The sequence below is a fragment of the Cetorhinus maximus genome, chromosome 6, assembly GCF_964194155.1.
Source record: "Cetorhinus maximus chromosome 6, sCetMax3.hap1.1, whole genome shotgun sequence".
NCBI lineage: Eukaryota > Metazoa > Chordata > Chondrichthyes > Lamniformes > Cetorhinidae > Cetorhinus > Cetorhinus maximus.
In genome coordinates this window covers 149,776,229-149,794,490 of record NC_135884.1, presented here as the reverse complement: position 1 = coordinate 149,794,490, position 18,262 = coordinate 149,776,229, and the positions used below count along the sequence as shown (strand labels likewise).

Below are 18,262 nucleotides of genomic sequence, written 5' to 3'. Positions count from 1 at the left end.
TACACACTGCTGCTACTGTGCATCGGTGGTGGAGGGAGTGAATGTTGAATGTGGTGGGTGGGATGCCAATCAAGTGGGCTGCTTTGTCCTGGATGGTATTGAGCTTCTTGAGTGCTGTTGCGGCTGCAATCATCCAGGCAAGTGGAGAGTATTCCATCATACTCCTGACTTGCGTCTTGTAGATGGTGGACAGGCTTTGGGGAGTCAGGAGGTGAGTTACTCACACAGAGTTCCCAGCCTCTGACCTAAAGTTGTAGCCACAGTATTTATATAGCTAGTCCTGTTCAGTTTCTAGTCAATGGTAAAACCCAGGATGTTGATAGTGGGAAATTCAGTGATGGTAATGCCGTTGAATGTAAAGGGGAAATGGATGGATTCTCTCTTGTTGGAGATGGTCATTGCCTGACACTTGTGTGGCACAAACATTACTTGCTGCTTATCAGCCCAAGTCTGAATATTGTCCAGGTCTTGCTGCATTTGGATGTAAGGAGTTCACATTCCCATTTCCCTGTACCGATGGTTCTTGTCTTTAAGATTTTACAATGGACAAAGTTACACAGACAGGGAGTTTGGCTCAACCTCAAACTCATTTATTAAAATACTCCTAATAACCTAATACAAGAGCTCTAAACTAGTGTAAATGACACTACACAACACTTAATTCGTTAGCCCAATTTAAATCCCCCCACGATTTAACCTCAGCTTCCCGTAAACACATAGGAAAAACACAACTTTTTTAAAAGCCTCTACTGAAAAACCATAGGCAAAACCCCAAGTTTCTGCCCCAAATCTTCCTCAGTTCAGCCCAACCCCCTTCAGGATCTGGTTGTTACCCTGAAACTACCTTTTAAACCTCAGCCCCAATGCCCCTTGGATTTGGCTGATAACTTACAACTCCCCACACGGTTGATCCTTCGGGCGAAGGTTGTAGGTCTGCGAGTCAGGTTGACCGTTCCTGACCTTCCTTCTTGACTGCAGTCCGAAAGCTTCAGGCCAATATCGCCATGATTTGGCTGACAACACTTCCAATCCCCAACACGGCTGGTCTGTCCGGCGTTGAAAGTAGGCCTGAGTCAAGGTGACCATCCCTGACCCTCCTTCTGACTGCAATGCAGGACCCTTCGACATTGGCCTTTTATGATGATCCTTATCGAAAGTATCAAAACACATTTCCTGAAAACATTCTGCTGAATGATGAACATATTTCCTGATGTCATCCTGCTGGATGGTCAGTGCTTAGCACCCTTTAACCTCTTTAGTCTGTTACATGCTTTGGTCTAGACAGACCCATTCATTGCTGATGTTTTTCAACAACCAAAACAATGGACCCCATTCTGGCAAAGAACCTCTGGATATGCATGTAACAGGTTCCTCTCTTTCTTGGCCATTGTTGATGTTGTTTGTATGATAGCTGTTGTCTGTTACAATGGTATTCCCAACTTCTTAATTGACCTGATGGCAGCTATCTTGTGTCATTGTTGTGATAATGTCCCAATGTCCTTTCATAGCATCGGTTTTGCTTCGATATTGGAATGTTTCGAAAATTAACCCCTGACAGTGTAGCCTCCATGTGTTTTCATGTTGAGGTTTGGCCTGTTCGTTTGCCGTACTTTTGTCCATGGGATTTGGGGTTTTTATATTTCATAAAATCTGGTTGGAGGGGATTCTGACTTTACATGGACATGGACTGCGTCAGTATCTTAGGAGTCGTGAATGGTGCTGAACATTGTGCAAACGTCAGCGAACAGCCCCACTTCTGACCTTATGATGGAAGGAAGGTCATTGATGAAGCAGCTGAAGATGTTTGGGCCTAGGACACTACCCTGAGGAACTCCTGCAGTGATTTCCTGGAACTGAGATGATTGGCCTCAAACAACCACAAACATCTTCCTTTGTGCTTGGTATGACCGCAACCAGCAGAGAGACTTACCTCTATGATTCCCGTTGACTCATGGGCTCCTTAATGGGGCCTGGGTGTCAAAGCCAGTTACTCTCACATCGCAATGAATGTTTCACAATAAGAGAACCTTACAGTACCTATCCAGACAAAATGTTCTCTGTGAGTAAAGTGTTCAAAGACCAGGGGGAATCACAGAAAATTACATAGAAAATACAGAAACCGGCTATTTGATCCAACTAGTCTGTGCTGGTGTTGCTGCTCCAATACAAGTCACCTCCTATTCCATTTACCTTACCTCAGTCTTTTCAGCTGATCTTTCTATTCCTTTATCTCTCATGTATTTACCTGGCTTCCTTTTTAAAAGCATCTAAGCTACTTTCCGCAACCACTGAGTAAAGTAATTTTCCCCTTGTTTTCCTACTGGGTTTATCTGTAAATATCTTGTACCCACCTGTTTTCCACAAGAAACCTTCCACATCTATCATGCTCAAACCATCCATAATTTTAAAGACCACATCGTATCTCCTTTAAATTTTTTTCCATTCTTCAGGGCAGAATTTTGCCCTTTGGCTGGGGTGCTCGGTGGGTCAGCCTGCGATCGGCACCGCGCCGCGATTTCATGCTGGCAGGCCAATGAAGGCCCGCTCAGCCTAAAACGCAAGCAGCAGCGCTGAGCACTGCCTGTGTGGGAGGGGTGATGGGGGGGGGGAGTGGGAGCCAGACCAGTGGGTGAGCGCTTTGTAATCTCCCTGAGGCACGGAGCTGCCTCAGGGAAGGAATATTTTTTTTTAAATTTCAAAACAAGAATGTAATAAATCAAGTCCCCTCATGTGAATCTGTCACATGAGCAGGAACATGTTATCAATGAAAAAGTAAAGTTTTCATTTTATTTTTATTTTGCTTTGGCAAACCTCATCCCGCCCGTGGACGAGGTTTCCAAAAAAAATTGCAAAGGCCACTCGGCCTTTTTGCCTGCCTGCCAACCGTTAGGTTAGACGGGCAGCGAAAATTTTGATTTAATTGGTTACTTAATGGCCTTAACAGGCCTTTTAATTGTCAGTGGGCGTGATGCCGGTGCACGCCCGCTGACCGAACTATCACGTGACTGCGCGTTGGCGTCGACACGCTCGGCCAACGTCATTGTGCGTCATTTCACACTCGAGCGGGTCAGGCGCGCCCACCCGCCGAGCTAAAATTTCTGCCCATAGCAAAATAGCCCCAACCTGTTCAATCGTTCCCAATAGCTCCAATCCCTCAGTTCTTGTACCCTCTTTATAAATCTATTTTGCACTTTCTCCAGTGCTTCTACATCCTTGCTAGGGTACGTGACCGGACTGTGCAGAGTGCTCTAAGTGCAGGGCCCAATGCAAGTTTAAATTTTACACAACTAGAAATAAATCTCAGTTGCTTTGTTAGCATTTTAATTGACTTCAGTTCCTGCTTTTAAAAACGAACAAAGCAGTAGTGAAAAGGGAAGTCAAGCAAAACTTTTTAATTCAATATGTAACCAAAGCATGGAATAAATTCCCCGGTAGCCCATTAATTTGGACAAATGGGTTGAAGAGATAATTAGAAAAGTAAAATGCTATGGATGCTGGAAACCTGAAATAAAAACAGAAAATGCTGGGAATACTCAACAGGTCAGGCAGCATTCGACACGTCAACAAAAATTCAGGTGTCAGCACCCACAAACTTCAACAAGCTCTTAAATACCACACCCCTCTTAATCCTTATTCCTTATTGCTTTCCTTTGTCCCCATCGCTGCTTCCAAATATCATCCTTTGTCTTGTTTTCACTGTCCTCTCTGACCCCCTTGGGAGTTGCTGCTTGACCTGCTGAGTGTTTCCAGCATTTTCAGTTTTTGTTTTAATTTAAGAACTGATTTTGCAGCGAGAAATGGATTGATGGATTTCAGGAATATGGTGAAAAGATGGAAAGGTGCAGTTGATCTATGGAAGAGAGACAGGATGGTTGATGCTTAGGGCAGAATTTTTACCTTGGCGGGCACGGCGGGCGGGCCCGGGAGCGGCCACACCACGGTGTGCCACCCGCAATCGGGCCCCAACCGTGATATGCCAAGTAACGGCCAGCGAGCGTGAAACGCGCGCTGAGAGCCTCAGTGCTGCTGGGGGGGGTGGGGGCGGGAGGAGTGCGAGCGCAGGAGTGTGCGCATGCGTAGGGGTGCGCTCAGTGAAAGCTCCCTGAAGGCACAGAGCAGCCCCAGGGAGCTGAAGATTTTTAACATTAAAAATAAAGATTTCAAAAATGAGGAAAACATGTCCCCTCATGTGACTCACGTGAGGTTTTGTTAAAAATGCAACGGCCGCCTGGCCTATTCACCCGCCCGTCAACCCAACGGTTGGACGGCAGTGAAAAATTCGATTTAATTAATTGATTAAGAGCCTTAATAGGCCTCTTAATTGTCAGCGGGCGCGCTGCAACCTCTCACACGCAACCGCCGAGCAAAATATCGCCAGAGTGCGTGATGATGACAGGACGCTTGCCCGACGTCGTCTCGCGCTATTTCACTCCCATTCGGGTCCGGGTGCGCACCCGCCCGACCAGGGAAAAATTCTGCCCTTAAGATTTTTTTCTTGCTCCTAAAATGTTTCCTGTTTTTTATGTTCCAACAGGCACGTCAGTCATGGGAGTAACAGCGACTGATGCGGATGATCCAGTTTATGGGAACAGTGCAAAATTAGTGTACAGCATCCTAGAGGGACAACCATATTTTTCCATCGAACCACACACTGGTAGGTGATCATTACCAAATCTCCAATTTCTCTCTTCCTGAAGCCCTTGCATGAGCAGAGCCACCCAAGCTGTTTAACGCCTGAACAGATACGACTTCTGCATACATGGAGGGGGGGAAACAATGGCTTAGTGGCATTGTCACAGGATTTGTAACCCAGAGACCCAGGGTAATGCTCTGGGGGTTCAAATCCCACCACAGCAAATGGTTGAATTTGAATTCAATAAAAATCTGGAATTAAAAGTTTAATGATGACCATAAAATCATTCTCGATTAGTTCAGAAAAGTCCTTTAAGGAAGGAAACCTACTGTCCTTACTTAGTCTGACCCACATGTAACTCTAGACACCCGACACATAACTCTAGACACACACCACATTCTCTGAAATGGCCAGCCAAGCAACTCAGTTGTATCAAACTGTCAAAAAATAATGAATCAGGATGCCACACAGCATTGACCTAGGCACCGGAACAACAATGGCAAACTCAGGCCTGTCCGCCATGCAAACTCCTCCTTACTGACATTTGGGTCTTAAGCCAAAACTGGGAGAGCTGTCTCACAGAATGGTCAAGCAACGTACTCACAGAATCATACTTTACAGATAACGTCCCAGACACCACCATCACCATCAGGCCCAGCAGAGGTGGCAGCACAGTGGTATATAGTTGGGAGGCAGCTGCCCTGGGAGTCCTCAACATCAGCTCTGGACCACATGACGTTTCATGTCAAGGGAGGCATCAGGTCAAACGTCAGCAAGGTAACCTGTTGGTTACCACATACCGTTCCCCCTTAGCTCTTGAATCATATGAACATATGAACAAAGAGCAGGAGTAGGCCATTCAGCCCCTCCAGCCTGCTCCGCCATTTAGTAAGATCATGGCTGAGTTGATAATAACCTGAAATCTGCATCCCACCTACTCCCGATAACCTATCACCCCCTTGCTTACCAAGAATCTATCCACCTCTGCCTTAAAAATATTCAAAGACTCTGCTTCCACCACCTTTTCAGGAAGAGAGTTCCAAAGACTCACGACCCTCTGAGTGTATAAAATGTTTCCTCACCTCTGCTTTAAATGGGTGGCCCCTTAGTTTTAAACAGTGACCCCTAGTTCTAGATTCTCCCACAAGAGGAAATGTCCTCTCCACATTCTCCCTGTCAAGACCCCTCAGGATCTTGTATATTTTAATCAAGTCGCCTCTTACTCTTCTAAACTCCAGTAGATACAAGTCTGTCCAATGTTTCCTCATAAGGTAACCCACCCATTCCAGGTATTAGACTGGTAAACATTCCCTGAATTGCTTCCAATGCATTTACATCCCTCCTTAAATAAGGCGATTAATACTGTACACAGTATTCCAAATGTGGCCTCACTAGTGCCCTGTACAACTGAAGCATAACCTCCCTACTTTTGTATTCAGTTCCCCTTGCAATAAATGATAATAGTCTATTATCAATACTCCTCCATATTGAAAACCACTTGGAGGAAGCACTAAGGGTGGCAATGGTGCAGAATTTCCTCTGGGTGGGGACTTCAATGTGCATCACCAAGAGTGGTTCAGTAGCACACTGACCGAGCTAACCGGGTCCTAAAGAAAGTAGCTACTCAAGGGAGAAATATACTTGACCTCATCCTCACCAGCCTGCCCGTCACAGATGTATCTGTCCATGAGAGTATCGGTAGGAGTGACCACCACACAATCCTTGTCGAGATGAAGTTCCGTCTTCACGTTGAGGATACCCTCCTTCATGTTGTGTGGCACTACCACTGTTCTAAATGGGACAGATTTTGAACAGATCTAGCAACTCAAGACTGGACATCCATGAGGTGCTGTGGGCCATCAGCAGTAGCAGAATTGTACTCAAGCACAATCTGTAACCTCATGGCCTGCCATTTCCCCACTGTACCATTACCACCGAGCTAGAGGATCAACCCTAGTTAAATGAAAAATGCAGGAGGGCATGTCCAGAGCAGTATCAGGCATACCTAAAAATGAGGTGTCAACTTGGTGAAGCTACAACACAGGACTATCTGTGTGCAAAATACCATAAGCAGCAAGTGATAGACAGAGCTAAGTGATTCCCCAACCAATTGATCAGATCTAACCTCTGCAGTCCTGCCACATCCAGTCGTGAATGGTGGTGGACAATTAAACAACTCACTGGAGGAGGAGGCTGCACAAATATCCCCATCCTCAATGATGGGGGTGCCCAGCACATCAGTGCAAAAGATAAGGCTGAAGCATTTGCAACAATCCTCAGCCAGAAGTGCCGAGTGGATGACCTAATTCGGCCTCCTCCGGAGGTCCCCAGCATCACAGATGTCGGTCTTCAGCAAATTTGATTCACTCCACATGATAGCAAGAAATGGTTGCAGGGAACGCACCTTGCAAAAGCAATGGGCCCTGACAATATACCGGCAATAGTACTAAAGACTTGTGCTCCAGACCTTGTCATGCCCCTAGCCAAGCTGTTCCAGTATCACTATGACACTGGCATCCACCCAGCTATGTGGAAAATTGCCCAGGTACGTCCTGTACACAAAAAGCAGGGCAAATCTAACCCGGCCAATTACCGCCCCATCAGTCTACTCGCGATCATCAATGAACTGATAGAAAGGGTCATCAACAGTGCTATCAGGTGGCACTTGTTTAGCAATAGCCTGCTCACTGGCACCCAGTTTGGGTTCCGCAAGGGCCACTCAGCTCCTGACCACATTGCAACCTTGGTTCAAACATGGACAAAAGAGTTGAACTCCTGAGGTAAGGTGTGAGTGACTGCCCTTGACATCAAGGCAGCATTTGACGGAGTGTGGCATTAAGGAGTCCTAGCAAAACTGGAGTTAATGGGAATCAGGGGGAAAACTCTTCGATGGTTGGAGTCATACCTAGCACAAAGGAAGATGGTTGTGGTACTTGGAGGTCAATCATCTCAGCTCCAGGACATTACTGCAGGAGTTCCTCAGGGTAGTGTCCTCAGACCTTCCATCTTCAGCTGCTTCATCAATGACCTTCCTTCCATCATAAGGTTAGGAGTGGGGATATTCGCTGATGATTGCACAATGTTCAGCACCATTCGTGACCCCTCAGATACTGAAGCAGTCCATGTCCAAATGCAGCAAGACCTGGACAATATCCAGGCTTAGGCTGACAAATTGCAAGTAACATTTGCACCACATAAGCAATGACGACCTCCAACAAGGGATAGTCTAACCATCACCCCTTGACAATCAATGGCATTACCATTGCTGAGTCCCCCGTTATTAACATCCTGGGGGTCACCATTGACCAGAAACATAACTCAATCAGCCATATAAATACTGTGGCTACAAGACCAGATCGGATGCTAGGGATCCTGTGGCGAGTGACTCACCTCTTGACTTCCCAAAGCTTGTCCACCATCTACGAGGCACAAGTCAGGAGAGCGATGGACTGCTGGGTGAGTGCGGCTCCAACAACAGTCAAGAAGCTTGACACCATCCAGGAAAATGCAGCCTGCTTTATTGGCACCCCATCCACAAACATTCACTCCCTCCACCACCGATGCACAGTAGCAGCAGTGTGTACCATCTACAAGATGCACTGCAGGAACTCAGCAATGCTCCTTAGGCAACACCTTCCAAACTCACGACCGGTACCATCTAGAAGGACAAGGGCAGCAGACACACGGGAACAGCACTGCCTGGAAGTTTCCCTCCAAGCCACTCACCATCCTGACTTGGAAATATATCGCCATTCCTTCACTGTCACTGGGTAAAAATCCTGCAATTCCCTCCTTAACAGCACTGTGTGTGTACCTACACTGCATGGACTGCAGCGGTTCAAGAAGGAAGCTCACCACCACCTTCTCAAGGGCAATTAGTGATAGACAATAAATGCTGGACTAGCCAGCAATGTCCATCCCAAGAAAAAAATCCATAAAGTCCTCCTTCCACTGTGCTGTGATAGCGCTCGATCCTGTTTGGTCTCAGAAATGAAGCGTAGTTACGGCTTGTTTAGCACCTGGATGAGAGACTTCCAAGGAGTACTGGGTGCTGCAGGATTTACTTCAGTCCCATGCTGCTGATCTTTGGCCATTCAGTGTGGAGGGAGAGTATTGGAGTTGGTGTGTCAGTGTTGGGGGCCACATTGATAAGTGTACAAATAGTTATTCATCCAAATTAGGATTATGAGGCGATTGATTAGAATGTGCTTCTGTTTTAAACTTCACAAAGTCCATCCTCTGGAAAATTTAAAACAAAAAAAGTCTTCCTCAAGCCTTTTGTGGTTTAGTCAGCTTCCCTCCTTCACAAATCTTAAGACTAACTTGAATATTATTGCATCAAATGCATAAAATTACTTCCCATCTAATGGTGGCGGGGCTGAGGGAAAGTTGGAGGATCTCCTCCTGGGTCTGGCCAAGGTGGCCAACTACTTGTGGGTGGGAAGGAGGGCTTTCTTGGGCTGCCCACCTTCTCTCCTGTGATCTTGTCTGCACTCGGGTGGCCTTGGGGAAGAAACAGGCGGGAAGCAATGTTAACTTATCTTGACGAGTGGGAAACCCACGGGATCCGGTGAATCGCTGATTTTGCAACCCACCCAATATTACTCGCTGACTTCAGTGGTGAGTAAAGTTGGCTGGACTGTAAATCCACCATTGCACCCAATGCTGTTAGTATCCCAACTGGTGTGATAGCTTCAAATGGCTCCTGGAGCGTGCAAGTTTGCTTGAGACCTTCTACGACCAGTGGGCGCTTCAGGGACTGCATTAAAAATAACATTTTTCAGTAACCTCTTTTTCAAGGTTTAGCTCTTTATCAGATTCCGCCCCCACCCCCACCTTCCAAAAAAAAGAGGACACTCCCGCCTGTTTTTTTTTGTTTACTGACACAGGGACACCCAATGTCTTATTGGTTTATTTAGAAAAAGCAATGCCACGTAGAGGAGCAAGCACAGGACAAATAATCAGGTCAGCCAACATTCTGTGCATATGTCTTGCAAAGCATTATTCATTTTGCTCCCTTTAGATGATTTTTCTCTATATGTTTAGAGAGCAGCAGTTCTGGCAGCTGGTCGAGAGAGATTATTACAGAAGCAAAGCAAACCATTCATTCCAATTTTTTGACTCATTTTCCCCCTCTTTTTTTTTCCCTTTCTCAAAAGGAGATGTGTACCGCTATTAAGATTGAGGCAATTGTTTTATCTTTATGAAGGACTGATGGGATTTACAGCCACACCATAGTTCCCTTCTTTGCCTGTGCATGTATACAACAGAGATATTTCTTTATAGTACTTTCTCACTGGTGGAATCAAGCAATTAGACAGGGGTTGACAAATAATAGCTGCAAATGAAATGTCAAACAAATATTCTATTTGGCTGCTTATTGCCAGTCAACACCTGTGTGAGGACAACCTTGACATAGTTGAGCATTTGTAGGAGCTGAGAGGGCGCTATGTAAGACTATGTTGTGTATTCATCAGAATGAGTTTATGTTGATGGTCTTTTGAAATGTTATGACCTTGTGATAATTCAACTTCACAACATGAGCTCGCCCCCAGACAAATTTAAACAGCACTGTTTAATTGCCTGCACAGCTTGGACAAAAACAAATCATGGATAAAATAGTTAAGTAAAATGTCCACCTCTTTCAATCCTCAACTTATCAGAGTGTTTTTTTTTAAATCATTCATGGGATGTGGGCATCATTGGCTAGGCCAGCATTTATTGCCCATCCCAAATTGCCCTTCTTCAGAGGGCATTTAAGAGTCCACCACATTGCTGTGGGTCTGGAGTCACATGTAGGCCAGACCGGGTAAGGACAGCAGATTTCTTTCCCTGAACCAGTTGGGTTTTTGCAACAATAATAATTTCATAGCAATAGGTCTATGTTCATCAGACATATATGATTTTTATCAAATTCAAATTTCACCATCTGCTGTAGTGGAATTTGAATCCATATCCTTAGATGATTACCCTGAGTCTCTGGAATACTAATCTAGTGACACTATCACTATGCCACCACCTCCCTGAGATACCTGATAACCTTGCAGAACGCACCTGAGCAAGGAAGGCAAGCCAGGCTTGCTAGTGTCAGCTACAGTAACTTATATTTATATAGCATCTTTGATATAGAAAAGAATCCTAAAATGCATCACGTGAGTGTAATCAAACACAATTTGACACCGAGACACAGGTGACTAAAAGCTTGGTCAAAGAGGTAGGCTTTAAGGTCTTAAAGGAGCAAAGGTAGGTAGCAAAGCAGAAAGGTTTAGGGAATTCCAGAAATTAGGGCCCAGGCAACTGAAGATACAGCCACCAATGGTGCAGCAATTAAAATGTCCAATGAGCTTTGCCAGGAGTGCATGGTGAAGCTGAGATTTGACTTGGTTGTCATTCAGTCCATTACTGAGCAACTTGCCAACATTGATTGGCAAGGTCCACACATGAAGAATGTCTATTTGAGTGAGACACTGTAGGGCCACAGTGCTGACCTTCCAGAAAACCATCAGCACCTCTCGGCAGGAATTTGCAAATGAAAATCATTGAATTTATTCTTTGGAAAGGGGTAATTTCGAAACTTACATAATTTACGTGATAAGCTTAAACAAGTGGATTATTCAAGTTTTTGACTCATAGCCCATGCACTTGACTGTGCCCATGTGTTAAGGGCTGCATTTATACCATCATGCTAGTGTCACTGCGTAAACTGTTTATGGCCAAAACTTATCCTTTGAAAGTTCAAGTAGCCTGATGGCAAAGCACTGATCTGACAATCAGAAGGTCAAAGAGCAAATCTCTTTTGTTGATTATTTCAACCTGAAAATGCGATTATTTACAATATCCCTTGTTTAAAGGGTTGGCAAGGTTATAGGCTGTTTTAGATGAATATTAATAGGCATCGAAAATACAAGGAGTAGAAAGAGTTCACAAGGACTTTCCCTTATTTTACTGATCTTGGTGTGCTGGCATTCACTTCTTGTTAAAGTTAGTAACCATGGTAACACAGTAAATATAGTATTTTTGTTGGATGACAGAATGCAACAATATAGGTGAGTTGGAAGAAAGATTCACAGGTCTAATTTGGGCCTTTGTATCATCCAGTTGGTATGGAGATGTATCCCTTTGAGGGAAAATAAATCTGTCTGATCACAAAGAATTACAAAATATTTGCAGGATATAAGCCATTTGACCCCACAAGTTTCGACCAATATTGATGCTCTATTTGAATGTCCTCCCACCCTTTATCATTGAACCCAACTTCCCATTATTTTTTTCATTCATGCATGAGACGTGGGCATCACACGCTAGGCCAGCATTTATTGCCCATCCCTAGTTGCCCTTGAGAAGGTGTTGGTGAGCTGCCTTCCCGAACCACTGCAGTCCATGTGGTGTGGGTATACCCATAGTGCTGTTAGAGAGGGAGCTTCAGGATTTTGACCCAATGATAGTGAAGGAACAACGATATATTTCTAAGTCAGGACGGTGATGGAGGGAAACTTCCAGGTGGTGGTGTCTCCATGTAACTACTGCCCTTGTTCTTCTAGATAGAAGGGATTGTGGGTTTGGAAGGTGCTGTCTAAGGAGGCTTGTTCAGTTCCAGCAGTGCATTTTGTAGATGGTACACACTGCTACAACTATGAGTCAATGGTGGAGGGAGTGAATGTTCGTGGATGGGGTGCCAATCAAACAGACTGCTTTGTCCTGGATGGTCCCAAGGTTCTTGAGTGCTGTTGGAGCTGCACTCATCCAGGCAAGTGGAGAGTATTCCATCACACTCCTGACTTGTGCCTTGTAGATGGTGGACAGGCTTTGGGGAGTCAGGAGGTGAGTTACTCGCTGCAGGATTCTTCTGACCTGCTCTTGTAGCTGCAGTATTTATATTGCTAGTCCAGTTCAGTTTCTGGCCAATGATGTTGGGGATTCAGTGACGGTAATGTTATTAAATGTGTCTATAAATTCTTTGTCTCTTCTTATATTAATGAGTTACCATTAGCTTGATGAGGCTAAAGGATGCCAAAGTTAAAAGCCTTTTTTCATGAGTTGTACATATCCTGGGAAAAGATTGTAGCATTACATTGAGTTAACCAATGAAAACGTTACCCTTCTTTGGTACCCAATTATTGGGTGCAAAATTAGACTTGGGTAGCACCTGTTGTTTTGGTGCCTACTGGTGCCATATGGGGACCAAAATGGCATCCGGTGCCCACACCCACTTCTGCCTCAAGTTGAGCCAGACATATTGTTTGGATCTTAGCTGTGTGCATTACCGTCCGCCGGAAGTGTGCGGAGCAGGCAGATCGCGGCATCAATCAATGTGCAATGCTGATATTTAATGTCAGCACTGCCATTTTTGAGCTTAACGCTCCAGCTGATGCTCTCTCTTCACCTCGTTCAGCTGGAAATGCATTAAGCTTCGGGAAAGACCCACCCCCTCTAGCGCTATAAGGGATCATCAGTTACTTACAGGTTAGCTGCTGAATGACCTCTTCTGGCTGTTATTAGGAATCACAAGTGGTTGGTGCTTTCCATAGTAATGTCAAGATTCAAATGGCTACAGGGAAATGTGTGGCAGTCCTGAAGGACCTTTTCTGACTTGTGCTTTTGCACAAACCAGACAGACATGTGTGCACACGTAGGCTTGGATTAGAGTTTGAGTGGGAGAATGAGCACAGGCCATGCAAAGCATGACTGGTTACTATATGAGGGAGGGACAAGGAGGAGGTAGAGGAAGGGAGGGGGCAACTTAGGTAGGCCCTTTCCACCCAGGCTATACATAAAGAATTAACTTGAGTGAGCTACCAGTAGCTGCAATTTCAAAACACCACTCAGTCCCACATTTTACTTTCCCTTTCTCACTGACATTCACATCAGCTTCTTAGCGTAATTCAAAAAATAAAAGCCACTGTTACAATCGCCATAGAGACCAATAACTTTTTGAAAGAAAGGAATCTCCAAGAAGCCAATGGAAAGAAAATTGATGGACAAGATTTTGCTTGTTAAAATTTTTACTGTAACAAACCAACCAAAGTCAACATAATTCAAACATTAATTAACAGGTGAAGATATTTCAATAGAAAAGGTAAATTCCACTTTAAGTAGTCAATACAGCAGATACTGTCTCATATAATTCCCGCATAATGTGGGGCCACATGCAATTTCACAGTCTTTCCAACTTGGCCTCCACTATGTAGGGTCTTCCACTTGCCACTCAACCTTTTTGGCCCTTGAGTAGCATTCACCAGCAGCCATATTCCATCTGACCTCCCCAAACATGGTCAGCACCGACAAAGCGTACATCTATGAACATCCTCTCACTCAAGTCATGACAATTCTAATGGCACGAATCCCCGTAGACTCCCTCCTCTCCTGCCTTTAAAAGTCTGGCGGGCTCTGGCAATGCTTAAATAGCAGCAATGGATCTTGTCCAATGCACAACGGCTTTTCCTTTCTGTTTTCAGTTCTCTGTTCTTTACTACTGGATAACACTCAGTAACACAGGCTGGGATTTTCCAGCCCCATCATGCAAGAGCTGCCACAGGGGATTTGCCGGCCCAGCCAAAAGTCCATTGACATTTGACGGGACTGGACGATTCTGGCGGCAGGCGGGGCTGGAAAATCCTACTCTCAGTCTCTGCTCTATTCTTAAAGACCTGCTTCATCACCAGTATCTGTTCGAAGACTGCTAAACAGAAAATTGGTCCATTCAGAGAGAACCTTGCTTGTTTCTTTGTAGAGATTCTCAGTGTGTTCTAAACTGCCAAACAAAAGCACAGGACAGCCCAGCCCCAATACAATTAGCTTCCAATTTAGTCTTTGCTTCTGAGCTGTTCAGCCCAATGGCACCCTCAGGTCACACGGAAATTTCTTGTAACCTAATGATGGCATAAACAGGAAATCAATTAACTCTCTTTCAGAAAATTCCCCAGCCCACTTTGGTCTTAAAAAGAAATTGCCAAAAGAAAATACAGGCTTTTTCCACCATCTGGGTCTTCACACCACCACAAAAGTAGACATTCCAAATCAAATGTATTAATTAAATCATGCCATATTTCATAGAAATATAAACTAAACTACCTTGTACATTTCCTTAGTATCTTCCTCATGCCTTTGCCTGACATAGTGCTCCTAAGCAGTGCTATCCCAGGGGCTGAACCCTGGCTGGTGAAAAGTTGCTGCATTTTAGTGCAGGAGACGGTAAGTGGCCTTGGAGCATGATCTTGGCAGGTCTGGGCCTGAGAAGGCCCAGTTTCAGACTGCACCATCTCAGAGGCAGCAGCCTGGGCTGGCCGACTGGCTGACAGGCAACATCAGGGGTAGCGGTGGTACGGCAGGGGTGGGAGTGCGAATGCTGTCATCTTGAGAAAGGACATCAAGTTTGTACTCCATCGCGCCACTGCCACTTCCCTGGGGCGGCACCTCAGCATTTTTAGTAACCTGTTGGAGATTGTGCTGCAATGGAAGCTGAGACATTGGCCATCAGATGCAGCACTGCAGTTGGGTACACAAGTGTGCTAATGGAGTTGGCCACCGCTTCCATCCTGGCTCCAAACTCTGAGCAAAGCCCTGTGCCATTTGGGGCCAGGCTCCTCCATGCTCCTTGGATTGAACCCAAGAATGCAAGGCAGGTTTACCAATGCACCAAACGTTTCACTGTGCATTCCCGTCAGCCTCTTTCGGTCCCATTAAAGCCATCATCTGAGCCCTCTGCAGTAGAACTCGTATCCGACCTCAGCCTCCAGTGAGCTGGCACCTCCGCTATACTTGCCCATTGCCCAGGTTGCAGGCCACTCATGCCCAGTGTCTCACTATGTGCAGATCCTGCCTTTATGCCATCCTCTAAATTAAGCGCTGTGTCAGCAAGTGGTGAGCGGTTGTGTGTGTGAAATCGAGTGACGGTGTGTTTTCATCATCACTGCGTTCTTGCTCTTCCTCCACTGCCTGCCCAGGCTGCACTTCTTATATACCTGAAAGGAGACAGCCACAAGGATAGAGTTGTCATGAGAGGAAGGGGTGTAAGTAAGAGGTGCATGAACACATGATCCGCAGCTTGTAAATCAGAAGATTGTGGAATGAGGAGGAAGTGGGATCTGAGAAGGAGGATTAGGTATGAGAATGCCATTGCCTTCAGTTGATTCAGCCCCGCCACTGGCCACGGGTCCAGCAGTTATAATTCCAGTCATTGTCAGCACTGTTACTCCGTGGGGTTAGGAGGGTCCGACACCCTCCAGTTAGCTTGCGCTGCTTCCAGTTGTGAACACCTTGACCTGCAAGAGAGAGAGAAGTGTCAGTGAGCACTGTGCAATCTGTTTGGGTGATACTGCCATGGTTGAACAGCTGGCAATGTGTGCGAGCTGGCAGATGTGGGTGTGAGACTAAGTGCTAAGTGTATGGGGGTGCGGTGGACCATATAAATAGTGTCAATATTGGTATTAATCATAATGTTATTCATACTCTATCCTGAATGACAGAAATTGTCAGGAGCCATTTTCTGGTACCTTCTGGAAAAGAAAGGAAGCTCATCGAAGCTTGTAGTAATTATAGTTTTGATAAATGTAGGACTGTAGCTTTAAGAATAACCCTGCGTAGTAAGATCATATATAAACCAATGGGTTAGCAGTGTGGGGAACATCTAGGAGAGAATTCTTCTTTAGTTACAGAGTTTGATGCACACATGTAGTTGCTGCAACTGTCTTGTAAATAAAGTTAAATGTGCCCACCAAGAAAAGTTGCCTGGAAAATCAACTCTATAACAAACTGGCGACGAGAATGGGATCAGATCCAATGTTGTACCTCACCCAGCGATTGTGAGTATCTAAGTTCATTAAAAAGAAAAGAAGATATACTCATCCAAGGTGCCACAGTTTGGCAGAGTTAACCCCTTTGAACCAGCCACAGATGGCTGGTCTCAATATATAGAATGTCTTGCATTCTACTTTCAAGGCAACAAGATCACGGGGGAGGAAAAGAGGAGAGCGATTCTCCTGAGTATTTGTGGGAGCAAGAACTACAGTTTAATTAGAAGCTCCCCAGTGCCTCAGGTTCAAAGACTTTCAATGAATTAGTAGACCTCGTTAAGGAACATTTTTAACCCAAGCCCTCAGTCACAATGCAGAGGTCCAGATTCAATTCATGGAGTAGACCCTCAGGTGAGACCATTGCTACCTATATGGTGAAATTAAAACAACTAACGGAATATTGTGATTTCAGTGAAACCCTGAATGACATGCTCAGGGATCATTTGGTATGTGGCATGCAGGAGAATGCTATTCCGCGAAGATTGTTGGCTGAAGTGAGTCTTGATTTTTAAAAAAAAACGTTAGAAATAGTGCTTGCGATGGAAAGTACTCTAAAGGCTTCACAAACAGTTCAAGGGGCACAAAATGGAGTCATTCTCCTAGTTGGGTAGCAACAGTCAGCCAAAAGTGGCGTGTAAAGCCAGGACTCCGCCGTGAAGCAGGAAAAAGCCACCGCTAACTGAAAATTGAGAGGAAGCAGCTTAGCAGCAAAGTCGAAAACTAATTTTTATCAACGTGGAAACAACCATACTCCTAACGAGTGGAAGTGTAAAAAGGCAGAGTGTTATTTTTGTCACAGAAGTGGACGCAGATTGAAACATTGTAAAGTGAGATTTAAACAGGCTTCCAGGCAACAATCGAAGTCCAGTGAAGTATACAGTGTAGAAGAGCCAGAAACAACCAAGTCTGACAGTTATTCATTATTCAACATGACAGTTGGGAAGACAGAGCCAATTATTGTCACAGTGCAAGTGAATGGTAAACCATTGAAAATGGAAGTACTCACGGGTGCTTCTACCATTGTAGTGGGAGAACACACTTTCAGATATCTAAATAAAGGTGCTCAACAATTAAATTTGGAATGGACATCTGCAAAGTTAAAAACGTACATAGGCGAAGAAATCCAGGTAAAACGTATCACCAGAGCAACTGTTCATTATAGACACCAATTGGCACAGCTGGCAGTGATGGTATTAGAAGGCAGAGGACCAAGTCTCCTAGGTTGAAATTGGTTGAGCAAAGTTAACTTTGATTGGGCAGTGAGTTTTCAAAAGGAGGCAGGAAGAGTTCCTGAGTTGGAAAAGGAACAAGTACAAGGTACTTCAGAAAGAGCCTGGAGAGTCCAAGAGCCACAACTGGATGAAAAAAGGAGTGTATGGCCATTCAGCAACATGAGGAAATGAAGATTGTCTTAAACAACAACATGGAAAAACAGCAGAAGAAACTCAGGGAGACTCTGCTGAATGACAGAATTCAAGGTGAAGCGAGTGAGCTTCGCAAAGAAAAGGAAAACCTGCCGAAAGATTTTCACACACGACAAGGATCCCTCAGGTCAAAGTTTGTGCCTCTGGAAAATTACGAAGAGAAACAGGAAGAATTTAACGTCTCTGTGAACAAACTGAAGAACCAGTTGGCAGAGAAGACGCAGCAATGCTCAAATTTCCAGGAGGAAGCCAACAGATACAAGAAGGAGACAGAAGAGCTGAAGAATCAGCTGAATGAAGCTAAAGAGGCTTTGAAAGCAAAAGTCGTAGAACTTTCCAAGATGCAAGTAGATAATGAAGTCCTGGGTAGCTCAACCACTGAAATAAGACAAGTTGAGATTTCACCCGAGAGA

General features: G+C 45.0%; 1 protein-coding gene across 2 annotated transcripts in view; it reads left to right on the top strand.

Moving 5' to 3' along the window:
- LOC144682225 (cadherin-8-like) overlaps positions 1-18,262 on the top strand; it is a 266,245-nt gene that overhangs the window by 145,831 nt on the left and 102,152 nt on the right. For both annotated transcript variants that reach the window (XM_078544648.1, XM_078544647.1), the window contains exon 4: positions 4,535-4,654. In XM_078544648.1, the coding sequence (XP_078400774.1) occupies positions 4,535-4,654 (120 nt within the window). The remainder of the gene's footprint in view (positions 1-4,534; positions 4,655-18,262) is intronic.